The 26,091-nt window shown below is 34.8% G+C and overlaps 1 protein-coding gene across 1 annotated transcript; it reads left to right on the top strand.

Annotated features, from left to right (window-relative positions):
* Nucleotides 1–4,961, top strand: LOC105217812 (uncharacterized). The gene is made up of 2 exons (XM_054233557.1): nucleotides 1–727; nucleotides 792–4,961. The coding sequence occupies exon 2, from the start codon at nucleotides 1,246–1,248 to the stop codon at nucleotides 4,246–4,248; it is 3,003 nt and encodes a 1,000-aa protein (XP_054089532.1). The 5' UTR covers nucleotides 1–727; nucleotides 792–1,245; the 3' UTR covers nucleotides 4,249–4,961.
* The last annotated feature ends 21,130 nt before the right edge of the window (nucleotides 4,962–26,091 follow it).

Genomic DNA, 26,091 nt, shown 5'->3' with positions numbered 1-26,091 from the left:
GGTTGCGTAGCAGCGCCGACATTCGAAAGCAGAGGGTATTTAACCGACCCCAAATCAATTTGCAATTTCAGTCTAAAATCGCGTTGCAGCGTTGCATGAACTTGCCGAACAAAACGGAATAATTAGTCTGCGCTTACGTACGACAAACGAACAAGTCTAAAAAATTTGAACTTGAATTTTCAAACAAGCAAAAAACAAAAAACGATTCTCGCAACACACATTAGTGCATGTTCTTTAGAATGTCCGTAATTGTACAACGTTCTGCGGAAATCTAGTGTTTGTGTGTGTGTGTGCGTAATTTCGCATAGCCCGTGTTGCCCGTGTAAATTGTGCTGTGGTTAAAATACCGTAATACCGTCACTCAAATTGTAACACGCGACTCGCATTTTGAAGACGAACCAGCCTAACAAGTCGATCGCAATCAGAAACAATAAATAACAAATAAAAAAGTAAATAAACGAAACTGAAAACTACTTATCGGCGCTGCTGAGCCATATAATTGAGTGAAGTGTATTGCACTTGGTACTCGTACCGTAATCGCGAATCGATTATCTAATAACAGCAAGTGGGTGCACGCTAATGTGTGACCTAGAAAAAAGACGGTCGTGTTGAGAGCACTGGGGCAAAGTGGGTGATACGTAGACGGCTCAAAGAGAAATGAGCAAACAACTTTTCAGTCCAGACACGTTCGTTTAGCCAAGAAGTAGAGGCGGCGTTTATATCACGCGTAATTCATTTATACCGCGAAATAGTGTATAAAGAAGAAACATTAATTAAAATTATTTTAGCAGGTTACCAATCTCACACACACTTAAATTAACCTAAAAAACCGAGCCCTGTTTCAATTGACTAGCTGTTGCAGCTATACGACATCCTTGGGCTATTATAAAAGAAAAAAAAGATGAATTGAGATATTTCTGGAAAGAAGAAAGGGAAATAAGTACCAATGAACGAAAAAGTAAAAGTGTTGTGAGCTGTTGGAACACAAGAGCTTTCAGCAGATAAACCGTTGACAACAAACAATAACGCTTTGGTGGAGTGCAGGTCTTTACGCACAGTTACAGAAAAACAGTGTGCAACCAGTCGGAAGCAAATAACCAGCCAGCCACCAGTAGTGTTTCCTAATAGATATTAATATTAAAGATCAAAAGCAGTAACATCGAAGGAATACAAATTTCCTACACAAAACATTAGATTTCTACTTAAATAAATTAGTTAATCCGGTGATATCGACAAGCAAGTGAGATGAGTGAAATTCAAGACAAGCAAGTGCAAGGACACAATATAGAACATTCTGTCGTGCCTGCTGTGAGCTCCGAAACGTCTACAGACTTCAGGCAGGAAATAGGTCGCGCAAGTCAGGTTAATGCCACTCAAGCTAGTGGTGGCCATACATTTGTGGTAACAACAGTTGTAACTGAAACGGTTACCAAAATAGGGAGTCAAGCATCTTCAACCATACCAAAAGCAGTCATCTTCGATAATGCAGAACCATGTATTTCGACGAACTCCCAATTATTACAACAATCAGATTTGTCTAAAGCAGTTGTGCCCATTTCATCGTCATTGCCATCAAAACTGCTAAGGTTTCATGCTAAACGCTCAGCTGAAGCCTTGCTGCAACGACTAGGACCATCACAGTCGTTGGACTCGCAATTCGGTAGCGATGAAGGTGCTGTTGGGGGCAGTGAATATGAGACGAATCACAGCCCAGATGTCTTTGATATGCCTATCCCACTGACTGCCGCACATGCGCCACTGCCGCTTAGGAGCTCATCGGTCGAGTGCTATGAGGATAAGTTAATTGATGTGGGTATGGGTTCCTCCATAGAGGATTCTGAAGAGTCAGAGGAGGACGACGAATTAAAGCCTCTCGCTGTCGATAATCATGTATTGCATGATGTCATTTTAAACCCATCGCCTGTAGAATGCGATAATTCACAAGATTCACAAGCCGGTCCTAGTTTGAGTACACCTGCCCAGGCAGTTCTTAGCGAAGCCAATTTGGAAAAGTTTCACAAACATAATACCTCACATCAATGTCATCAGAACGATTATTACCGACAAATGGATAACATATACTTACATCCGAATTTTAAACTGGAGCCTGATACCATAAACCAGGATATTCCAGAAGCATCGCCTCCCCCTGCTATAGCTCCAGCTAATTCACCAACCGAACCAAAGCGAGTACATCGCTCTTTTTTGACAATGAAGAAGCCTTCTATATCGGAATCTACAGAAACTGAGGAGCATATGATAAAAACTGTAGATCACAACTCAACGTCAACGCCCACAGAAAAAAGTCTAACATCTGAAATAAAAACGGATCATCCACTTACAAATGAAATTGATACATTGGATCCTTCAATGATACCAAGTGATGAATTAGCTACTGAAATTTCTGAAGCTGTAGAATTTTACTTCTCAAATGATAGTATACTTAAAGACGCGTTCCTGCTTAAGCATGTGCGCCGTAACAAAGAGGGTTTCGTCAGTCTCAAATTGGTTTCCAGTTTTAAACGTGTCCGCCAGTTAACTAAAGAGTGGAAAGTTGTTGGAGACGCTTTGCGGCGCAAGTCTCATAAGATCGAACTGAACGACCTGGGCACAAAGGTGCGGCGCATTGAGCCTTTACCTAATTTCGATGAAACAATGCCATCACGCACCGTTGTAGCTTGTGATTTACCACTCGATAAGCTAACCATAGAAAAAGTTTCGGAAATATTCTCGAAATGTGGTGAAATCGCATTGATACGCATTCTAAAGCCCGGTATGGCGATCCCCGTGGATGTTAGACAGTTCATGAATAAATATCCAGAGGTGCAACAGAAAGAATGTGCACTTGTTGAGTATTTGGAGTCTTCCTCAGCGCGTGAAGCCAAAAATTTGCAAGGACCGTTCCAAGTGTTCGAAATGGTGGCTCCGAAGAAAAAGACGGGTAAAAAAGCAATCATTCAGGTGGCCACACCGGTTGCTCGAATGGTCGAAAATTATCGCTACTATAATGACGCCACCTACGAACGTACACGCGGAGGCAGTTTCAGCGGCATTGTGCCCCATGATGTGACAGATTTGCGTTACAAACTTAAACGCTTCAATTCAGATATCCACCCCAAACCACTGCCAGATCTTCACCACAACACACAACCACAATTACATCTTGTGCAGAACAACATGCATAGCACACAGCATCGCGGCAGCTTTGGTAATGAACACTCACATCAATTTCAAGCTTTCCAGCCTCGTGTGGCTGCTAATAGCGAAACGAGCTTACCTGGCGTCAGTGTGTCCAACGGCAACAACAATACTGGTGCTTATTTCTACGCGTACTCACCACGGCGCTACAGCAACAACTCAACTATCTCGGCAGGCTCCGCTACCGTTGTGGATGCAACGGTAAATACATCACCAATGACCACCAATATAACCAACAAAAATACGGTTAACAACTCAAACAGCAACTTGGTGCGACGCTTGTCTAATTGTTCAGACAATTACTCAAGTTTTTCGGATTCACGTCGTCCATCGAATTGTTCGGAGCATATGTCACAACGTCGTGACTCCAACTGTTCTGAAAATTGTCCGTGCTCGAGACGCATATCTGACTTTGGTCAAACAGAGGTTTATCGCAAAATGTCTCAAAGCTCTACTGGCAGTGGCGGAGAGCGCCGTTTCTCCAACGGTTCTATGCAGTTCGAACGCACGTTTTCCAATCCGAACGAGATGACTAACAGTGGGAATAATAATTTTCCACGACGTATGTCTAATGACTATAACTTTGAACAGCGCAAACAGTCTGTGGACACACAAACAGACCCTACCTATGATGATCCAAATGTAGGTGGTGGTGGCGGCGGTTACAATGTTTTTCCCCGTCGCTACTCAAATAATTTCAATGTGGCCAACAAAATGGCTGCATATGATAATGCTCAGTATATCAATGGTCGGCGTATATCCACCGACTCCGGTTATGATCGGCGTTACTCGTTCGGTTCTGAATATGAGGGTTCGCCACGCTCAAGAACCGGCAGTTTTTTGAACAATTACAAGCATGCTGTTGATTTTGATGGTCAACCGCGTTCACGAACTGGTAGTTTTCTTGACAACTCACCACGTTCACGTTCGGGCTCATTCGCACAAAGGAACGCCGAAAATTTGGTTCGTACACCAATAGGACCAGATGGTAGCAAGGGCTTCGCTGGTCGCTCCAGAAAGTTTGGACAAACAATCTCACCTGTCAACTGAGTGCCGAAAGAATAAAACTAATATGATCTTGTATAAGTAACATTTTTTATATCAGGAAATGCATCGACTCTTATTTACGGCATGTCGACTCTCCAATATCCACTAACATTAAAATTTGTAGTCTTTTTCTTTCTGTTGAATCATCTGACGTTTTTATATTAGTATGGAAATAGGGCACTTATTTACAAGAAACATGGAAACACATGCGAGCATATAACTACTTAGCTGATAACTTAAATAATACACATATCTATCTACCAACTTTTTTGTTAATTCTGAATACTAATATAATGTTATATGCAATATTGTTAACTATGTTTATAAATATGTTTGTGATTTCTCATGTCGTAAGTGTGGACAAATCGCCAGCAGAGAATAAAAATATTTTAATTTTTAGCTTTTTAGCTGAACACAATTGTATTGCTAATACTGTGTTCAAAATTGTCGGCAAACTATTATTGCAGAGTAGAGAAAGAAGAAGAACAACAACAAAAAATTATGTTTGCCAGCTTGGCGATTTGTTTTGATAAAGTTTTCGTCCAATTGTGACTTTAGTTTCATAAGATTATACATAAGAGAGTTTATATTAAAATCATCTGTATTCGTACTTTTGTTAATGAACTACTCGAGTAATCGTTTTGGGATTGGTTTTGTAAAAATCTTTCCTATTTTTAATTTAATATAAGTACAAAATAAAATATTTTATAAATCAACCGTATTTTATTTGTTAACGAGCGAGTAATAACGGTAAGTATTTAATTATAATTTTAGTAATTTATCAAACACAAGATCCAAATAGATGATAATTTTTTATCTTACTTATTTTATTCAGATTAAAATTATGTCTGTAATAGCAATGTATTTAAAGGAATTTGTCACATTCCTAATATGGCACAATAATGACAGCTTGAATTAGTTGCCTCTGGACTTGGATTTTTGGGAAATAAAAATCAACCCAATAAAAGTGGTTGAAATAGACTTACCATGAGTCGGTGTGACTTTTTTTATAATTATTGCTTCTCAAAAAACTGATTCGATACTCAGAAAAAGAAAGCCTTACCGGTGTCCCGGGTAATCCCGCTCCAGACGATTTTATTATTTACCAGGAGTGAGTAATAAATAGTCTATAAAGAAGAACATTTGACTAGAGTTTATCACCAAAATATATGATAAAAATAGTTGTGTTCAAATACCTTTGGGCAGAATTTGTATATTAGCACAAGTATGTCCTATGTATAGCATTTATGTCATCCATGGGCAAGTGTTGTTGGTGCACAACAACTAAACAATATTGTTATATAAAATATTAAAAACAACTATAGCGGGATATAGAAACATATATGAAAGGTATAAGTCAACTGAATGTTGACTTAAAACGTAAATTACAATAAGTATCATCTATATGCTTGTGGTAATTAATCGGCCGTTTTCATCCATTTTGATTTGATTTAATCCAGATATTGGTGGACATATACTATATAAAACGAACCGGAATTTTATTAGGTATTTATGGGATAAGAATAATATTGAACCGATTATGGCCATTTGTAACACCAGACCACATTATTATCAAAAAAATATGTCCCATTGTATAAATTCGGAGCCTCTCACCATCCGTGTCCGGGGACTTGAGAAAGTATAATCCGACCACTTCTGGAAGATAGTTTTAGTATGTATAACAATATGCGTCAAATTTCAATTTGGTCGAGTAGTTACGGAATTGTGGGATTTCACCTAAAAGTGAGTCTTAACACTCCCATTGTCTAATTTTGGTACCGATTCAAATGTAGCTTTGTGTATTATCTTTTCCGAAAAATTGAACGTTTTAGGCTTTTTGCTACACAATTATAGCATTGTTAGAATATAAACTAAACATTGAATACGAGGCATTTTTGCCCTGTATTAAAATTTGTTTTTCCGGAAGTTTTTCTTAAAAAAAATTATGAAGTCTTCAATTATTTCGACAGAAAACTTGTCTGTTATTGTGTTAAGTTCAACATTTTTTATTTGCCAAAAATGTGGCAAAAAGTTATTAAAATGTATTAAGAAGGAAAGCCGAAAGGAATGAATAATACGAAAATGGCCATAAATTAAATAACTTTGTGTTTTATTAATTTCAAAGAAAAAAAAGAAAAAATGACAAAATTCAATGTCGTCAAATGTTCAAAAAATGGTAAGAGACAATTTAATATCGCATAAGTACATAGTATATATGAATGTATGTATCTAGGCACTTGTCGCACAAATTTGTATACATAATGGGCTTATGTAAGCGCGTATGTCTGCGTACATATGTACTTACGTATTCATTGCAGATTGTCGGTCTTTGACGAAGCGGGTTTTGCGTCTCCTTCATTATCATCAAATTCAATGGAAACACCTACGATCGCTAACAACATCAACAACACTAGCTTATAGGAATATTGGCAAAGGTCATGTACACAATTGCGGTAAGTATGATTTTCAAACGAAAATACTTAATTTCGGTGCTTAGTTTTACCTACAATAAAAGTCACTTCTATTCGTAGATGCGTATGTATATAGGTATGTATGTATATGTGCTTATAATTTGGTGTTTATTTGTATAGATATTCGAAACCTTCCACTTTGATATGGCATTATTTAGCAAACCAATTGTGAGAGTATATCAACATACTTACATATCTACATAATTTCATTAGAATAAATCAATATACATACATACAAACATATATATGTACATATAAAGTATGTTTGACATTCTTGTTTCAATCACAGTTTGCGAATTGCACAATTTCGGCTTTTGAATTGTGATCAATTATGAATTTACTGCTAAGCGGCCACGCACCTCACCTTAGATGCAACTATTCAATTAGTATTATAATTAATTTTACCGCATGCTTATTGTTATGCTAATTTTCACTGGTTGGCTCAGTAAAATTTCATTTTTATACTCTCGCAATAAAAGTTGCTACGAGAGTTTTTTTCACATAACTGTTGTTTGTAAGTCATAAAACTAAACGAGTTAGATATAGGGTTATATATGTATATCAAAATGATAAGGATGCCGAGACTTGTCAAAATCCGAATGTCTGTCTGTCCGTCTGTCCGTCCGTCCGTGCAACGGATAACTTGAGTAAAAATTGAGATATCTTGACGAAACTTGGTACACATGTTCCTTGGGACTGTGAGAGGCTTTTTTTTGCTTTCAAAAATGGGAAAAATCGGACCACTGCCACGCCCCCAAAATGGCGAACACCGAAAACACATAAAGTGTCATAACTAAAGTTATAAAAGTAAAATTTGGTACAAAGGATCGTCCTAGTAAGAGCCATATTTGGATGTAATTTGTTTGGGGAAGTGGGCGTAGCCCCGCCCCCAAATAGGTTTTTGTATAAATCTCGCAAACCTTGAAAGCTATATAAACCAAACTTTCTGCAGTCGGTTCCCTTACGTACCCCACCATACACCATGAAAATAGTTGAAATCGGATAATAACCACGCCTACCTACCATACAAAGGTTAGGTTGAAAATTACTAAAAGTGCGTTAACTCACTAACGAAAGACGTCAGAAACACAGAATTTTACAGAAAAAATAGCAGAAAGAAGTTGCACTCAGATTTTTTTTACAAAATAGAAAATGGGAGTGACATCGCCCACTTATGGGTCAAAAACCATACGTCAGGAACTACTCGACAGATTTCAATGAAATTCGGTATATAATATTTTCTTGACACCCTCATGACACGTGTGAAAAATGGATGAAATCGGTTCACAATCACGACAACTTCCCATATAATTCCTTCACTTTATAATATATAAATAAGGAACCAATGAAGATAGCGAAATAAAACTTTGCACAAATACTGTATATGATCTGTGGCATCACTTGTGAAAAAATTGTCGAAATCGGACTATAACTTTTCAATGCCCCGGATATCGAATATGAAGAACTCAGTGCCTTATGGTAATTTTTCACCGAAAATATCGGTAAATCTCTCAGATATCTCAATTTAATTCAGAGGAAATCTTTTTCTTCTAATAGTGTGTCTCTGTACCAGAAATTGTTAAAATCGGGTCGTAACTTCCCCTAGCTATCATAAGATAATAGGATTTTCAAAAATATGATGGGCTTAATAGCTTAAAAATCGGTTAATATGTGAAATATCTTGGCCAAATTAAGTGAGCATATAAATGAATGATGATGAAAATGAGTGAAATCGGTTCAGGAATTACCTCAGCCTATATACCATATAAGATGATATACTATATGGGTGATTCTACGATAAGAGGTAACTTGTGCGGAAATCAGCTTAAAGTATTGTTTTTGTCCTTTACGTTGCTATTTTTGTAAATGAATCACATCATATTAATGTAGTGTATTAAATAATATTACAATTTACATTAAAACATTTTGTTCTGCAATTCCTTACAAAGTATAAAAAAATCTCTCCCCTGGCTTGTCCCGTTGCTACTTTTTATTTAACTTTCGGACAATACATATATTTTTTGTATGAGATGCTAAACCAAAACTAAGTTCAATCGGAAGTAAAATAATTAAAACAAGTAAGGAAGGGCTAAGTTCGGGTGTAACCGAACATTTTATACTCTCGCAATTTATTTATTTAACTTTATTTATATTATATAATACACAATTTGACCCACATATTCGTCATATATATTGTATAAAGTCCATTGAAAGTTGGAAACCATAATATTAGGTTAGAAGCACCGAGGACCTCGTGTTCAATATATGGGGCCTTAAAATCCTATGGTCCAATTTCGGCGAGTTTTAGAATGGGGCTGCCACACTATAAATACAGTATTTGTGCAAAGTTCTGCACCGATATCTTCACTAGTGCTTATTTTATATATTGTAATGTAAACGATTCAGATCGTCTTCAAAGTTCTGGTATATAGGAAGTAGGCGTGGTTATGAAGCGATTTTGCCTATTTTCACAACATACCATTGGGATGAAAGGAAACTATTACAAACCAAGTTTCATTGAAATCGGTCGAGTAGTTCCTGAGATAAGTGGGCGACGCCACGCCCATTTTCCATTTTGTAAAAAAGCTGAGTGCAGCTTCTTATGTGAAATTTAGTGTTTCTGACGTTTTTCGTTAATGATTTAACCCACTTTTAGTAATTTTCAACATAACCTTTGTATAGGAGGTGGGCGTGGTTATTATCCGATTTCTTTGATTTTTGGATTGTATTAAAAAAAACGACTGCAGAAAGTTTGGTTTATATAGCTCTATTGGTTTCCGAGATATGTACAAAAAACCTATTTGGGGACGGGGCCACGCCCACTTCCCAAAAAAAATTACATCCCAATATGCGCCTTAATAGCTTTATTTATGGCTTAGTTATGGCACTTTATGTGTTTTCGGTTTTCGCCATTTTGTGGGCGTGGCAGTGGTCCGATTTTGCTCATTTTCGAAAGCAACCTTCCTATGGTGCCAAGGAATAAGTGTGCCAAGTTTCATCAAGATATCTTAATTTTTACTCAAGCTACAGCTTGCACAGACGGACGGACGGACGGGCGGACAGACAGACATTCGGATTTGAACTCCACTCTTCACCCAGATCCCTTTGTTATATATAACCCTATATCTAACTCGTTTAGTTTGGTGTTACAAACAACCGTTATGTGAACAAAACTATAATACTCTCTAGCAACTTTGTTGCTAGCAATTTTGTTGCGAGAGTATACAAATTAAATATTGTTAAAAAAAAACAAAATTATTTTGTTTATTTCATATAATTTTTTAAATTAATTTTTGTACGACATAAATTTAAAGACGGTCGCATTGAAAAAAGTGCTGAAGAGCATTTATCAGCTTGATGTTAATAATGCTAATCGCGAAATCCGTTTGAGCACTGTAGTTTTTTAGTTATTGCGGCCCGATCGTACGGTGTACTGGATTCGAAAACTGATTTTGTCTATCCCCTGGCAATTCATATAAGGTATACTATTAATTTAATTGATTTGCCTTTATTGTCCTAAGTTACTAATACTGTGATAATTAAAGTGAAATAAATAATTAACGCAAAAAATAATTCAGTCAATTAAAACAATTAAAATCGTCATGAAAACGTCTCTCCTCTGCCGTATTTCCCCTGGCAAAATAAGTGGGAGAAAGTGGAGAAAGTTAAAGACCAGGGGACCCCATGCCAAATCTTCTTTTGAAAGGGCAGAGGATATTCATATTACTTCTTTTAAAAGTCAGAAAACACATAAAGTGCCATAACTAAGCCATAAATAAAGCTATGGAAATTTGGACAAAGGATCGCACTATGAAGTGGCATATTTGGGTGTAATTTTATTGGGGAAGTGGGCGTGGACCCGCCCCCAAATAGGTTTTTTGTATAAATCTCGCAAACCAATAAAGCTATATAAACTAAACTGCAGTCGTTTTATTTAGCTACTTCTTAATACAGTCCAAAAATGAAAGTAATCGGATAATAACCACGCCCACCTCCCATACAAAGGTTAGGTTGAAAATTACTAAAAGTGAGTTAACTAACTAACGAAAAAGTCAGAAACACTAAATTTTACAGAAGAAATAGCAAAAAGAAGCTGCACTCAGATTTTTTTACAAAATGGAAAATGGCCGTGGCCCACTTATAGATCAAAAACCATATCTCAGGAACTATTCGACAGATTTCAATGAAATTCGGTATATAATATTTTCTTGACACCCTGATGACACGTGTGGAAAGTGGATGAAATCGGTTCACAACTACGACAACTTCCCATATATCTCAATTTTGAATTCCATCTGATTCCTTCACTTTATAATATATACATAAGGAACCAATGAAGATAGCGAAATAAATGTTTACACAAATACTGTATATGATCCGTGGCATCAATTGTGAAAAAATTTACGAAATCGGACTATAACTTTTCAATGCCCCGGATATCGAATATGAAGAGCTCAGTGCCTTATGGTAATTTTTCACCGAAAATATCGGTGCATCTCTCAGTTATCATAATGTAATTCAGAGGAAATCTTTTTCTTCTAATAGTGTGTCTCTGTATCAGAAATAGTTAAAATCAGGTCATAACTTCCCCTAGCTCTCATATAGCTAATTACAGGATTTTCAAAAATACGTTGGGCTTAATAGCTTATAAATCGGTTAATATATGAAATATCTTAGCCAAATTAAATGAGCATATAATCTTAGATATAATGTACATATGTTGGTGATGAAAATGAATGAAATCGGTTCAGGAATTACCTCAGCCCTCATATACTATATATGATGATTTTCTTTCTTTCATATGGAACTTGTTTAGAACTGATGTAAATCGAACCTGTTCAGTTCATACTAGTTGTAAGGTAATGTAAAACTACTTCATGGCGGGGTATACTACCATGCTGTATGTATATGTGTGTATTTACAATACAATTATTGTGCTGAAGCACTTGCTTTCAGCTGTTTTTAATAGTTTTAGAGGTTTGCGAAATATTTCATTCAAAAGTGAAGATTTTGCAATGTTTGTTCGCCATATACACATGATTATTTCGATAAATATGACAGTATGTGCCATGTGCATGTAAATACAGTGGAACTTCTCTAACTCGATTCACTATAATCCACAAAAAACTTCGAGTTAGAGAGACTTCGAGTTATAGAATTTTCATTCAAACATACAATTTAAAAAAAACACATATCAAAACACGTATTCTGTAATTTTGTTTGTTGTATTTTGCTATTGTTTGGCTCTTGGCATGGGATATGCCTTGCGTTAGATGATTTATGCAATCCATAAGTGTAATATAATATTTAATATTGATATTTTTCGCCTCCATACGATATAGAGGGATTAAATTAAAATTAAATTAAAATTCTGTCTCGATAGTAAAATTTTAAATTTTGTATTATGCATTGGTCGAAAATTTCGATCTGACTTCTATTTTCAGTTCAAGAGTTCGAGTTATAGAAGTTCAAGTTATGGAAGTTCCTCTGTATATTTAACTAAAATCGAACCCTGAAAATGGTATTGCAGTGACCTTTAGAAGAGGATGCATTCATTTTAACCAACCAACCTCCTTGAGTCATCACAATAAAGTGTGATATGTATTCACCTGCATACATACATACATACATATATACATAATATAAAAGTACAAGTGCACTGTGGCTGGTAAAGTAGCCACATAATTACAGACAAGCGTACCTACATACTTGTACATACATACATTATATATGAATGATATAATTAGTTCATTCACAATTTTCGGAAAAGTTAACGAACCTGCGTCTATATTTACATGTACTTCCGGTATAAGTGGTTCTAAAGTTACCATATTATCATTTTCGAATGATTTTAATGGATTTCCTTTATGAAAATACAAAAGGTTATTTTGTTAAAATTTAGTGCTATATATACATACATATGTATATACATATGGAGTAAGTAAACAAATTTTATTGAAAGTTAAAACAAAAATACAATAAAACAAGTAAGGAAGGGCTAAGTTCGGGTGTAACCGAACATTTTATACTCTCGCAATTTATATATTTAACTTTATTTATATTATATAATACACAATTTGACCCACATATTCGTGATATATATTGTATAAAGTCCATTGAAAGTTGGAAACCATAATATTAGGTTAGAAGCACCTAACATAATATTTGTGCAAAGTTCTGCACCGACATCTTCACTAATACTTACTTTATATATTGTAAAGTAAACGATTCAGAATGTCTTCAAAGTTCTGGTATATAGGAAGTAGGCGTGGTTGTAAAGCGATTTGGCCTATTTTCACAACATATCATTGGGATGTAAGGAAACTATTACAAACCAAGTTTCATTGAAATCGGTCGAAGAGTTCCTGAGATATGGTTTTTGACCCATAAGTGGGCGACGCCACGCCCATTTTCCATTTTGTAAAAAAATCTGAGTGCAGCTTCCATCTGCCATTTCTTATGTGAAATTTAGTGTTTCTGACGTCTTTCGTTATTGAGTTAACCCACTTTTTGTAATTTTCAACCTAACCTTTGTATGGGAGGTGGGCGTGGTTATTATCCGATTTCTTTCATTTTTGGACTGTATTAAAAAAAATGACTGCAGAAAGTTTGGTTAATATAGCTCTATGGATTTGCGAGATATGTACAAAAAACATATTTGGGGGCGGGGCTACGCCCACTTCCCCAAAAAAATTACATCCAAATATGCCCCTTCATAGTGCAATCCTTCATACCAAATTTTATTTCCATAACTTTATTTATGGCTTAGTTATGGCACTTTATGTGTTTTCGGTTTTCGCCATTTTATGGGCGTGGCAGTGGTCCGATTTTGCTCATTTTCGAAAGCAACCTTCCTATGGTGCCAAGAAATAAGTGTGCCAAGTTTCATCAAGATATCTTAATTTTTACTCAAGCTACAGCTTGCACAGACGGACGGACGGACGGGCGGACAGACAGACATTCGGATTTGAACTCCACTCTTCACCCTGATCACTTTGGTATATATAACCCTATATCTAACTCGTTTAGTTTTGGGTGTTACAAACAACCGTTATGTGAACAAAACTATAATACTCTCTTAGCAACTTTGTTGCGAGAGTATAAAAATGACTGAAACATCATTGAATGGGTCAATATAAATAATCGTGCGGAATGTGCGTGAGTTTTTTGATAGTGACACACATGCTTATTAAGTAGATGTTTGCTTACATAGAGTATAAATACATATGTACTTTATTTGTACATAAGGCGATTTTGGTTTTTTATACGTTTTGAACAAACAGAACGTTACATTTGTAGACACAAACATACATACATACATAAGTACACTTATGGCATATATGAGTATATACGTAAACTGGATATCCGTGAGTTGTTATTGACCTTTCAAGTTTTGAGTTAAAATTCTGTCATCGCTTATTACGAAGCGAATTTCGTTCCATAAAACAATAAATTTAACAAATTCGCATTATTTTACTGGAAATTGCAAACTCGGAAGGTGTTTCGTTCAAATTTTGTTACAACAACTACTACATGGCCATACAAATGTTTCCCTTGAATTTTGAGTGTTGCCTTAAATTATTTTATACTCAACTTTATATAATAAATGTATGTGATTGGCGTTGGAATCGTTTAGCCGTTTATAGCCGAATCGATGATAGCGCGCCACTCCTCTCTTTCCTTCGCAGTTCGGCTTTATTCGTTGAACTATGCCAATGTCGTCATATAACTCATACAGCTCATCGTTCCAACGTCTGCGGTATTCGCCGTTGCCAATGTTCTGAGGACCAAAAATCTTGCGCAAAATTTTCCTCTCGAAAACTCCTAGTCAATTTCCCGTCAATATAATAAATACGTACATAAAAATGTTCATATGTACATACATACACATGTCTGGATGTGTACTCTGATGAAGCAGTGCTACTCACATCGGTTATATTCTAGAACTTTTTATAACTAACAGTTGCTAATGTGAGATAGCTCCTGACGTCCTCTAGTCCTCTAAATAGAAAATTAATAGAAAGGTAAACAAATTTTAAAATTATTTTATTACTTTATATTATACATAACATTATTAAGTAAGGCTTAGTTCGTCCCAGCCATCAGATCTGGGCATGAAAGTAATCCGCAATATTTAGTATATAATACATTGTATATGTATTATATCTATATATATATAAATTAATGCCACTTCTCGTTGTAATTTAATACTCACCTATCCAAACTTGAATTTTAGGCTTTGTTCGGACTATTTAGTATATGTGTTGCGAGAGTATAAAAAAATTGAGATTTATTTGACGTTTGTAATAACATTTCTTTTTTACTTTTAAGAAGCGACGAATGTCTATTATACTTAGGAATTTGTTTTATGTAAAAGGTTCTAAGCGGACCGAACCTGTCTAAAAGCAATGAAAACAAGTAAGGAAGGGCTAAGTTCGGTTGTGACCGAACATATTATACTCTCGCAATTTATTTATTTAATTTTATTAATATTATATAATACACAATTTGATCTACAGACGTCATATATATGATATAAAGTCCATTGAAAGTTGGTAACCCTAATATTAGGTTAGAAGCCCCGAGGTCCACATATACGATACAAAGGAGCCTTGAAAACCTATGGTCCGATTTCGTAAAGGGGCTGCCACACTATAAATACAGTATTTACGCAAAGTTCTGTTCCGATATCTTCACTAGTGCTTACTTTACATATTGTAAAGTAAACTAATCAGATCGACATCAAAGTTCTGGTATATAGGAAGTAGGCGTGGTTGTGAACCACAATCACAACATATCATTGGGATGCAAGGCAAATATTACAAACCGAATTTTATTGAAATTGGTCGAGTAGTTTCGGAGATATGGTTATTGACCCATAAGTGGGCGGAGCCACACCCATTTAAGTTTTGTATACCAATTTGGGTGGAGCCCTTCTGTACCTTCTTTATAATGAAATTTAATGTTTCTGGTGTTTTCCCTTACTGAATTAAAGAATTTTTAAGTAGTTTTCAACATAACCTATGTATGGGAGGTGGGCGTGGTTATAATCCGATTTCCTCCATTTTTGGACTAAGGTAGTACCTCCATTTAAGGTAGTACCTAAATGAAACAATTCTAGAAAGTTTTTTTTGATATAGCTCAAGTAGTTTACGAGATATGCACAAAAAACCTATTTGGGGGCGGGACAACGACCACTTGTCCAAAAAAAATTACATCCAAATATGCCCCTTCATAGTGCGATCTTTTGTACTAAATTTTATTTCCATAACTTTATTTATGGCACTTTATGTGTTTCCTCTCGCAACAAAGTTGCTAAAGAGAGTATAATAGTTTTGTTCACATAACGTTTGTTTGTAAGTCCTAAAACTAAACGAGTTAGATATAAGGTTAAATATGCTAAAGAGATCAGAGTGACGAGTAAAATTCAAATCCGGATGTCTGTCCGTCCGTGCAAGCTGTAACTTGAGTAAAACTTAATGAGTAAATTAAGTCAAAAAGTAAATCTTAATGAAACTGCTGCACTTGTATTTGCCTACAAATTTTTTTATGAATAAGTTCCATATTTTGGATCTGATAGAGGAAACAAGTTTTGTTGGGTGCATGTAAACCAGATCATGTATCCTGTTTGTGAAATTTTGAGGACCTACACTGGTGGCAGAAATAATAGCGACGAGCTTAACGACTAATTTCATAGCGCCAAAAAGAGTTTTTATCAACATAATTTGGAATCAAAAGTTACTGTACAACGAAGTTTGATAACAGTAATTTGTGTTTAATGCGTTTTCTCTCACTTACTTCGAGAATAACTGCATTAACGCTATTTTGTTTCAGTTTTCACTGTTTTAAGTTGGCAAAAATAATAGGGGCGCCCCACGTAAATTTGTTTAAAAAAAAAATATAGTAAACAAAGGAGGTTATTAATATTTCGGTTGAATAGATAAATTAATTATAAATAAAAAAGTAATAATTTTAGGTTTGTAATTTGAAAATTAAAGGAATAAAAGTAGAATATGGGCCGCGGCCTGCGTGGCGACTCCTTTGATGGGAAAATAATGGCGAAGCTATACATAAAAGGGAAAGTATGATGTAAATCGCTAACATCATGGATTATTCTAAGAATAAAATTGCAACCCGTTTTAACAAGATGTTGACATATCACGCACATGAATATCCATTTAAAACTTCCAATGACTTGAAACCATAATTTAATGCTCCAATTCCAATTCATACGGTCCAGGACTATTTAAAAAAAAAAATTGTTGGAAGAAATGCTAGAAATGCTAGGTACCCTTTTTGAGCAAACTCAATGTACAGCAAATTTACGAGAATGCACTTGTTTCTTCAAAATATAAAGAAACATGCATGGGTCAGGTGAAAGCAAGTTAAAACGCACCAAACTTGCTTGGATCTTACGGAAAATGTAATAATAGGCGTGATAATTGTGCAATCCTACATAAACTATTAACAGAGTTAAGTCGGCGGAGGTTCGATTATGGATGTGGTTTTCTCATCATCTGGTGTCTGGACATTCTCAAACTTGACGATGAAACCATACGTTGAAGAAGAAACTCCTGAAAGATAATTGTGCAATCCTACTACACTATTAACAGAGTTAAGGGGTTATATACAGTTAGAATTTTCAAAAAGTCGATTTTTATACTCTCGCAACCTGTTGCACAGAGTATCATAGTTTTGTTCACATAACGGTTGTTTGTGTCACCAAGAAATATAAGAGTTAGATATGGGGTTATATATACATAAATGATCAGGATGACGAGTAGATTTGAAATCCGGATGTCTGTCCGTCCGTCTGTCCGTCTGTCCGTGCAAGCGATAACTTGAGTAAAAATTAAGATATCTTAATGAAACTTGGAACACATGTTCCTTGGCACCCTGAGGAGGTTGCTTTCGAAAATGGGCAAAATCGGTCCACTGCCACGCCCACAAAATGGAGGAAACCGAAAACCTATACAGTGTCATAACTAAGCCATAAATAAAGTTATGAAAATGAAATTTGGAACATAGGATCCGATTAGGGAGGGGCACATTTGGATGTAATTTTTTTGGAAAAGTGGGCGTGACCCCGCCCCCAAATAAGTTTTTTATATATAACTCGCAAACCAATAAAGCTATATAAGCCAAACTTTCTGCAGTCGTTTCTTTTAGCCATTTCCTTATACAGTCCAAAAATGAAAGAAATCGGATAATAACCACGCCCACCTCCCATACAAAGGTTAGGTTGAAAATTACTAAAAGTGGGTTAACTCCCTAACGAAAAACGTCAGAAACACCAAATTTTACATAAGAAAAGGCAGAAGAAAGCTGCACTGAGATTTTTTTACAAAATGGAAAATGGGCGTGGCGTCGCCCACTTATGGGTCAAAAACCATATCTCAAGAACTATTCGACCGATTTCAATGAAATTCGGTACATAACACTTTCTTGACACCCTGATGACACGGGTGGAATATGGGCGAAATCGGTTCACAACTACGTCTACGTCTACGTCTGATTCGTTCACTTTATAATGTATTCATAAGGAACAAATGAAGCTAGCGGAATAAAACTTTACAAAAATACTGTATTTGAGCTGTGACATCACTTGTGGAAAAATTGTCAAAATCTAACCATGACTTTTCAAGGCCCCTGATATCAAACATGAAGAACTCAGTGCCTAAGGTTAATTTTTCACCGAAAATATAGGTAAATCCCTCAGATATTTTAATGTAATTCATTCCCTCTGAATTTTTTTCTTATAACAGTTTCTCTCTGTACCTGAAATGGTAAAAATTGGGTCATAACTTCCCCCAGATCCCATATACCTAATTATAAGTAATATTAAATTAAGTGAGAGTATAGTCTTCGATACGTTGTATCTTGGTGGTGAAAACGAGTGAAATCGGTTTAGGAATTACCTCAGTATATGGGGATACTATTTATGATGATTTTCGTTATTCTATTGAACTTTATGCCGAATATATGGGTCGAATTGTGTTGTCTTTATAAAATTACATCAATAAATTGCGAGAGTATAAAATGTTCGGTTACACCCGAACTTAGCCCTTCCTTACTTGTTTTTTATTTCATTTTCTTAATGTACATATATTTAAGAATACACACAGAAAATTTCATATCGTTCCGGTGAATATTTTCAAAGTTACAAGCAAATGAAAAATTTGAAAAGGCGTTTCAGAGTGCTTGGAAGTACAAGGCCCAAACTTTAAACGCGTTTTTCTCAAAATGGTGTTTTCAAAGTCGGTGACCAACATTACTCGAAAACGGCTAGACCGATTAGTCTCAAATTTTAACACGACCTTCTTAAATATATTTTTTAGTAATTAATCAAAGATTTTTTCTCTCCGATAAATATTTTTTTTTATAAACAATTTAAGTCCGAAATTTCGGTGAAAAATCGATTTTTTTTTTTTGAGAAACCGCCATTTTGTCAAAAAATTTTATTTTGCTTATTCCTTCGATTAATTACTAGATTTAACATTATTTTAACGAAATCTGTTTGGTTTTTTAATTTCATATGATCCAGTTCCGAGATATAGTGGTGACCGCAAAACGTCTTTTTTGAGAGGAGCTCCTGGAGATTAGCTGTAGCTCTTTTTGAAATAAATATTTTTATTAGTACTAAGTCTTAAAATACAGTTAAAAGATACTAATAAATTAAAAAGTTTTCTCAGAAAAAAATCTGGAAAATTCACTTTTTTTCGGCCGTCTAACTGTATATAACCCCTTAAGTCGGCGGTGGTTCGATTATGGATATGGTTTTCTCATCATCTGGTGTCCGGACATTCTCAAACTCGACGATGAAACCATACGTTGAAGAAGAAACCCCGCGAAAATGGGAGTTTATGCAGGACAACGGCCCAAGCACTCAGCGAATCTCGTCAAGAATTGATTATATTGTGAAAGCATTTCCCTTCTGGAGTACTTCTCACAATCTTCGGATTTCAAACCCATAGAGCACCTTTAGATTGTTCTACAGCGATCTTTAGAATTTGTGTACTTGCAAAAATAAGGACCAAATGTGGGAAAATATACAAGAACCTTGCTATAGCATTCTGATGGATATTTGTGCCGATCTAGTGCCGCAACGATGTCAGGAAGTGCTAAAAAAGAAAGAATCTACCATAGAATATTAAAAGTTAATACATTTTGCTGTAGATTTCGAATATCATAATATTTTGTTTCTTGTCTCTATTATTTTTGCCACTCTTAATTTAATATTTTAATTTTTTTGTTTTGTTAAAATCGATAATGTTGGTAAATAACAACAAAGATGCGAAGAAGATATACAATATTAACTAAAATAAATGTTGAATTTAGTTTATCTAGAAAAAGAAACGAAACAATACCAAAAACTATGCTAAAATTGTCCTCCCTATTATTTCTGCCACCAGTGTAGCTCTAAAATGATGCTTAATATTCATTAATATTTGTTTTTATACTCTCGCAACAAAATTGCTAAAGAGAGTATTATAGTTTTGTTGACATAACGGTTGGTTGTAAGTCCTAAAACTAAACGAGTTAGGTATAGGGTTACATATATGGGTGATTCTACGATAAGAGGTTTCAATTGCATAGAGAAAACGGCCAAAGAAAAACTTTGGACTTTTTTCATGAAACCTCTATATTATGATTTGTGTCCCTTTTATTTATGTATCTTCTCATGTAAGGGCAAGTCACTTAATACATATTTTATTACTTTTCTGACGACCAGGGTAAATACATCGGCCAGGGGAGAGACGTAAAGTTTATGGTAGATAATTATTTTACCAAAAGCGAAAAATTAATTTAAAATAGTGTTACAAATTAAAGGTACTTACTTTCCTAGATGAATAAACCATAAAATTAAAATAACAAATCAATAAAATCACTATTTATCCTAAATAAACGAAACAAATATTAAATATAAAATCTTAAGATCTTTCAAAAACATTTTTGACTTTTTAAAGAAGTAATATGAATATCCTCTGCCCTTTCAAAAGAAGATTCGGCATGGGCAGAGTCTGGCCAACCTGATCTTATTTTCATACATATATATATACATATTTGGCGTATGCACAGCTTATGCGATTATAGGCGAATCTAGTTTTGCGCTAGTCTTCGCTCCTTTTTGTTGTCTGGCGCCAATTGGAAATACCAATAGAAACCAGGTCACGTTTTACCTGGTTTTTCCAACGGAATGGAGGGCTTACTGTTCCTCTGCTTCCACCAGCGGGTACTGCATCGAACACTTTCCAAGCTGAAGCGCTTTCGTCATTCGAACAACATTCGAAGCCTCTGTCTTTTTATTCGCTCAACAGTGTCGTCGTATAGCTCATCGATCCATCATCTGCGGTATTCGCTTTTGCCAATGTTCAAAGGACCATAAATCTTCCACAAAACCTTTTGGTCAGGACATAATACAAAATTTAAATCTATATTTTACAGCTTTTTGAAAATTTATATGTTTTAATGAGAATTCTATAACTATAAAATTCTATAAGTCTCTCTAACTCGAAGTGTTTTTGTGGATTATGGTGATTCGAGTTAGAGAAGTTCCACTGTATTTCTTTATTTATTGAATCTGCTTTGTTTAAAGCCTAACCATAAGTAATAAAATCTTAAATCTATTTACATCTAAAAAAGCTAAGGAATGTGGTTGAGCTGTTTTGATAGAACGGTGCTCTCTAATAGCCTGGTAGATCTCTCCTTTTTGTTTGATTGCAGGAATGTACCAAGGCATTAGCCAATGGGTTTGGATGTTCAACAAGTTTAGAAATATATTTCTTTCTGCTGTCCTCTATCTCCTTCTTTACCATAGGAATATCAAGATCTTCTGATATGAAATCTGCTTAAACTGTGAACTTCCTGTTTCTTAAATATGACTCCAAAGTTTTATTCAATTCGTAAGGTAAATTGGTTTTGATTTTCCGTAAGAGGCCTCCATGCCAGACCTTATCGAACGCCTGAGCTACATCTAGAAAAATAGCTGAACAGTACTCTTTGTGTTCGAATGCCTTCCTGATTTCGTTAGTAATTATATTTACTTGCTCTATAGTGCCATGCTTAGTACGAAACCCGAATTGGTGGGTTGGTATTATATTATTTTCGTGGAGGAAAGGAAGAGGAATATTTTGGAAATACAGGGTAAGAGACTTATTGGTCTGTAGGAAGACGGCTGTGTTAAGTCTTTCCCAGGTTTACCTATCATAATGATCTGCAACTTTTTCCACGAAATTGGATAGTACCCGAAACCCAAAATTGCATTAAAGAGCAAGGAGAGCACTGCTATATCAATTTTTGGTAACTCAATTAACATTTTTGGAGTAATATTATTGTGTCCTGAAGCCTTTTTCGGATTTAGCTCTTTTATTATCCTAGTAATTTCAGAAGTAGACGTCCTAATAGACATGCTTGACACATTAGCGGTATTGGACAAAGCAGATTTCAGTTGAAGCTGAGTATATGATGTATCTGCCATTCGCGTCTAGCTCGCCTTTTTTCGTTCACAAGCTTTTCTATTTAATTATTAGTGATTTTTCTAAAAACCTTAATGTTTTTTTTTTGGTGTGGCCAAGACAGCTGCTACATCATTAAATTCTTCTATACTTTTATCAATATCTCTTCCTGTATTTATTTTTAAATCAATGTTAATCTGGCTACTGATATATTTTCTATATTTCAACCAGTTTGTTTTATGAGTTGTTAGAGAAACTTTCGGCTCAACTATCATGGGCTGTTCGCATAACATTATTAGTGCAGGCGAATGATCAGAAGATAAGTCAGTGCATGTATCTACTGTTATTAGCGATCTATATATATTTTTGACTACAGCAAAATCTATTAAGTCTGGTATTTCGTTTTTATCACTGGGCCAGTATGTCGGCTTACCAGGAGATATTATATCAAGGTTATGGTGCTTGTTAATAATAATGTAGTACAGCTGCCGTCCTTTCGAATTAATAAGACGTGAGCCCCAGTACATGTGTTTTGCATTGTAATCTCCACCTGCTAGAAATCTTGGACCTAGCGTTCCAAAAAAGTCTTTAAATTCGCAATCTGTAATTTTAAAGCGAGGTGGACAATATATAGCTGTTAGATTGAGGTCAGAACCCCGATTTTTCAAAGATATTGTTATAGCTTGTAACTGGGCTGTAGCATGCGGTTCTAAAGCGTGGTGGCTTAATCGATTTCTAACCAATATTGCTGTTCCACCGTGCGCCTTTCCATCTAGATGATTTGTAGCATGAAATCTATATCCCGGTATATAGAAATTGTTCTTATTATGTTGAAAACTACTAAAAATGTTTTAATTCAGTAAGAAAACCACCAGAAACCTTTAATTTCATTATAAAGATGGTACAGAAGAGCTGCACTCAAAATTTTAACAACCACGCCTACTTCCCATATACCAGAACATTGAAGTCGATCTGAATCGTTTACTTTACAATATATAGAGTACGCACTAGTGAAGATATCGGAACAGAACTTTGCAAAAATACTGCATTTAAAGAGTGGTATCACCCTTCTAAAAATCGTCGAAATCGGTCCATAAGTTTTCAGGACCCTATATATCGAATATGAGGACATCAGTGCTTCTAACAATTTTTTTACCGAAAATATAGGTAAGTCTCTCAGATATTTTGAAGAAACTCAGACGGAATATGTTTCTTCAAATAATATGTCTCCCATATAACTAATATTAGGGTTTCCAACATTCAGTGGACTTTATAGCATATATATGCCGAATATGTGAGTCAAATTGTTTGTTATATTAATAAAATTAAATAAATAAATTGCGAGAGTATAAAATGTTCGGTGACACCCGAACTGAGCCTTCCTTACTTGTTAATACAAAAATATTTTATCAATTTAAATGATTACAGATTTCAATAATTTGTCCGGAATATTCATTGATCTATTTGAGGGTACTAATATCAGTAAAAATTTCTACATGTATATACTATTTACATATGCTCACAACGCTACATTACAATTTACCTACAAAGCATGAACACATCAGACGCTGCCATATTTTGGGGAAAATGAAAAATAATCAAAACGAAACTTCAGTCTTTTCGGAACTAAATCCGTCTTATTTTAATTTTTTCAGTAAATAATATATTGTACAATTTAACTATTCAAACAGCTTAGTGACTCGAGTAGTTCTTATAATTTTGCAATTACATTTTTATAGCTATTAAACAAGTAATTTAGTACTTTGTACCAAGACAGTTCATTTTAAAAAGCTCAGATGATCTATATAGATCTCAACTTTTCGGAAATATCCTCAACTTTTTGGAAAGACGCCGTGATGAAGAATCTTCATCAGAAACTGAAAACCGTTTTGCAAGTTGAAGAGAATATGCATCGCAATGGCGCTAGAGAGTCGAGTAACGAGTTCTCACTTTAAGGACTTCTCAAACACACGCGTGAGATTCGATTATCGAGCGATCGCAGCAGCTTGTTGAACAAAATTTGGGAGCCTCCAAATAAATACGCCCTCGAGAATCGAGTACGAAACATGTGCAGCGGCTTTAAGAGCAAAATATTAGCTCGCCTTAGGGTGTCGAACTCTGAGCGTTCCCAACGCCTTCATGATGAAAGAGAAAGACAACAGACATCAAAGTCTAAAAGTCGTAATCAAGTTTTAGCTCAATTCAAAAATATATAATTTCGTGTTCGAATTTTACTCTTAATGATCCCAAGCAAAAAGGTGGAGGTACATACATCAATATGTATGGGAGAGTGTGAATGTGTTTGTAAATTTAAATGTTTCTTTAAACCCGTGCGAATCCGGATTAATTATTAATAAAATGAAATAAATAAATTGCGAGATTATAAAATGTTCGGTTACACCCGAACTTAGCCATTCCTTAAAGAGCGAAAGGGGGGAGTGACAAAATCAAATCATAAATTTGATCCTTCAGATTTGTTCTAAAGGGACATGAAACAATAATACCAAAAAACTTCGTAAAATACATTGGATTACATGTAGTGAATTTTTATTTTGAGATCATAAATAATGACTATCTTTGATTTCAATCTTTTTTGTGCAACAATAGAATAGTAACAATTTATTATAATTTTACTCAAATCTAATCATTATCGATGACGAAAATCTTAAAACTCAATATATCCCGGTTCTTGATAACAAAATTTAACTTATGCATAACACCAAGGATTATAACTTTATTTTGGCTTAGTCAAAGGGAGAGTCCGTGGTATGATTCCATGTTAATACTGCAACAACAGACAAAAAGATTACTATGAAAGTTCAAATGAAAAGTATTGCGCTCGCTATATTGTTCTTAAATACTAGGTAAATATAATTATACTGCTTATCAAAAATAAACTAATTTTCCAAAAATGTTATTAAAATAACATTTTAAAATGTACAAGCTCAATTACGTGCAACAGATTAATTGGGAAAAACTTTAAAATTTATATAAGCCCTGAATTTAATTTGTGATTCATTAATTCTTATCTATACTACTATTATAAAGAAGAAAAATGTATATGTGTGTTTGTAATGAAAAAACTCAAAAACTACTGTGCCGATTTCAATCCTTTCACCATTGGAAAGCTACATTCACCACGAGTAACATAGGCAATATTTATTGCTAGAATCTCAACTTTCTGGAAATAGTTTCCAGTTGAGGGTATCAAAAAGGTTCCGTGATGATTGTTTAAACCCTTGCGAAGCCGGAGCGGTCTGCTAGTAAATTATAAATTACAAATCAAATGCATATTTCATATATATATATATACGAGTTGTGCAGTAAAAGTATTGTCGCACTTACAAATTAAATTATTCAGGTGCATTAATTAAGTTTTCGATTTCTTGCAGAGAACTTTTGTTATTTTTCGGGGTTTTATCATTTGGGATTTTGTCTCTGATAGCGCTGGTAGCACCATCTAGCAGAGATGAGATAAACTAAATGAATATTTGAACGAAGAGAGCGTAAATGAAATGAGGAACAAAGAGCGGAGAACGTAAATGAAATCATTTTATTTACGATCTCTAGTGTAAAGAACGTATGCATATGTAATTTACGAGTATTCATAGTGGGATACTTCAATTTTTTTTGGTAATTTGCTTTTTATGCTTATTCCTTGGGACTTCATTTGGTGTTTATCCAGAATAACGGATGAATACTGCGGAATAATTATAAGGGCAATAGGAATTTCAATTGAAAATTTCAATGAAAAGAAATTAAGGAAAGGTAAGTTACTAGCTTTTTAAATTGTTTTATTTTTATATTTTTTTGCTTTTCTTTGTAAGTTTTTATTTTAACAAGAATGCCGCGTGGAAGATAATTGACAGGTGAAAAAATGGAAAAGTGTAATGAAGAAATCAGAAAATTTCTGTCGTTAG

Source organism: Zeugodacus cucurbitae, chromosome 6 (genome assembly GCF_028554725.1).
Source record: "Zeugodacus cucurbitae isolate PBARC_wt_2022May chromosome 6, idZeuCucr1.2, whole genome shotgun sequence".
Taxonomy (NCBI): domain Eukaryota; kingdom Metazoa; phylum Arthropoda; class Insecta; order Diptera; family Tephritidae; genus Zeugodacus; species Zeugodacus cucurbitae.
The sequence above is the reverse complement of the archived record's forward strand: the minus strand, read 5'-3'. Positions and strand labels throughout refer to the sequence as shown.

What these genes read in the sequence shown, in the direction of transcription:
- LOC105217812 (XM_054233557.1), top strand. Translation starts at nt 1,246, where the DNA reads ATGAGTGAAATTCAAGACAAGCAAGTGCAAGGACACAATATAGAACAT.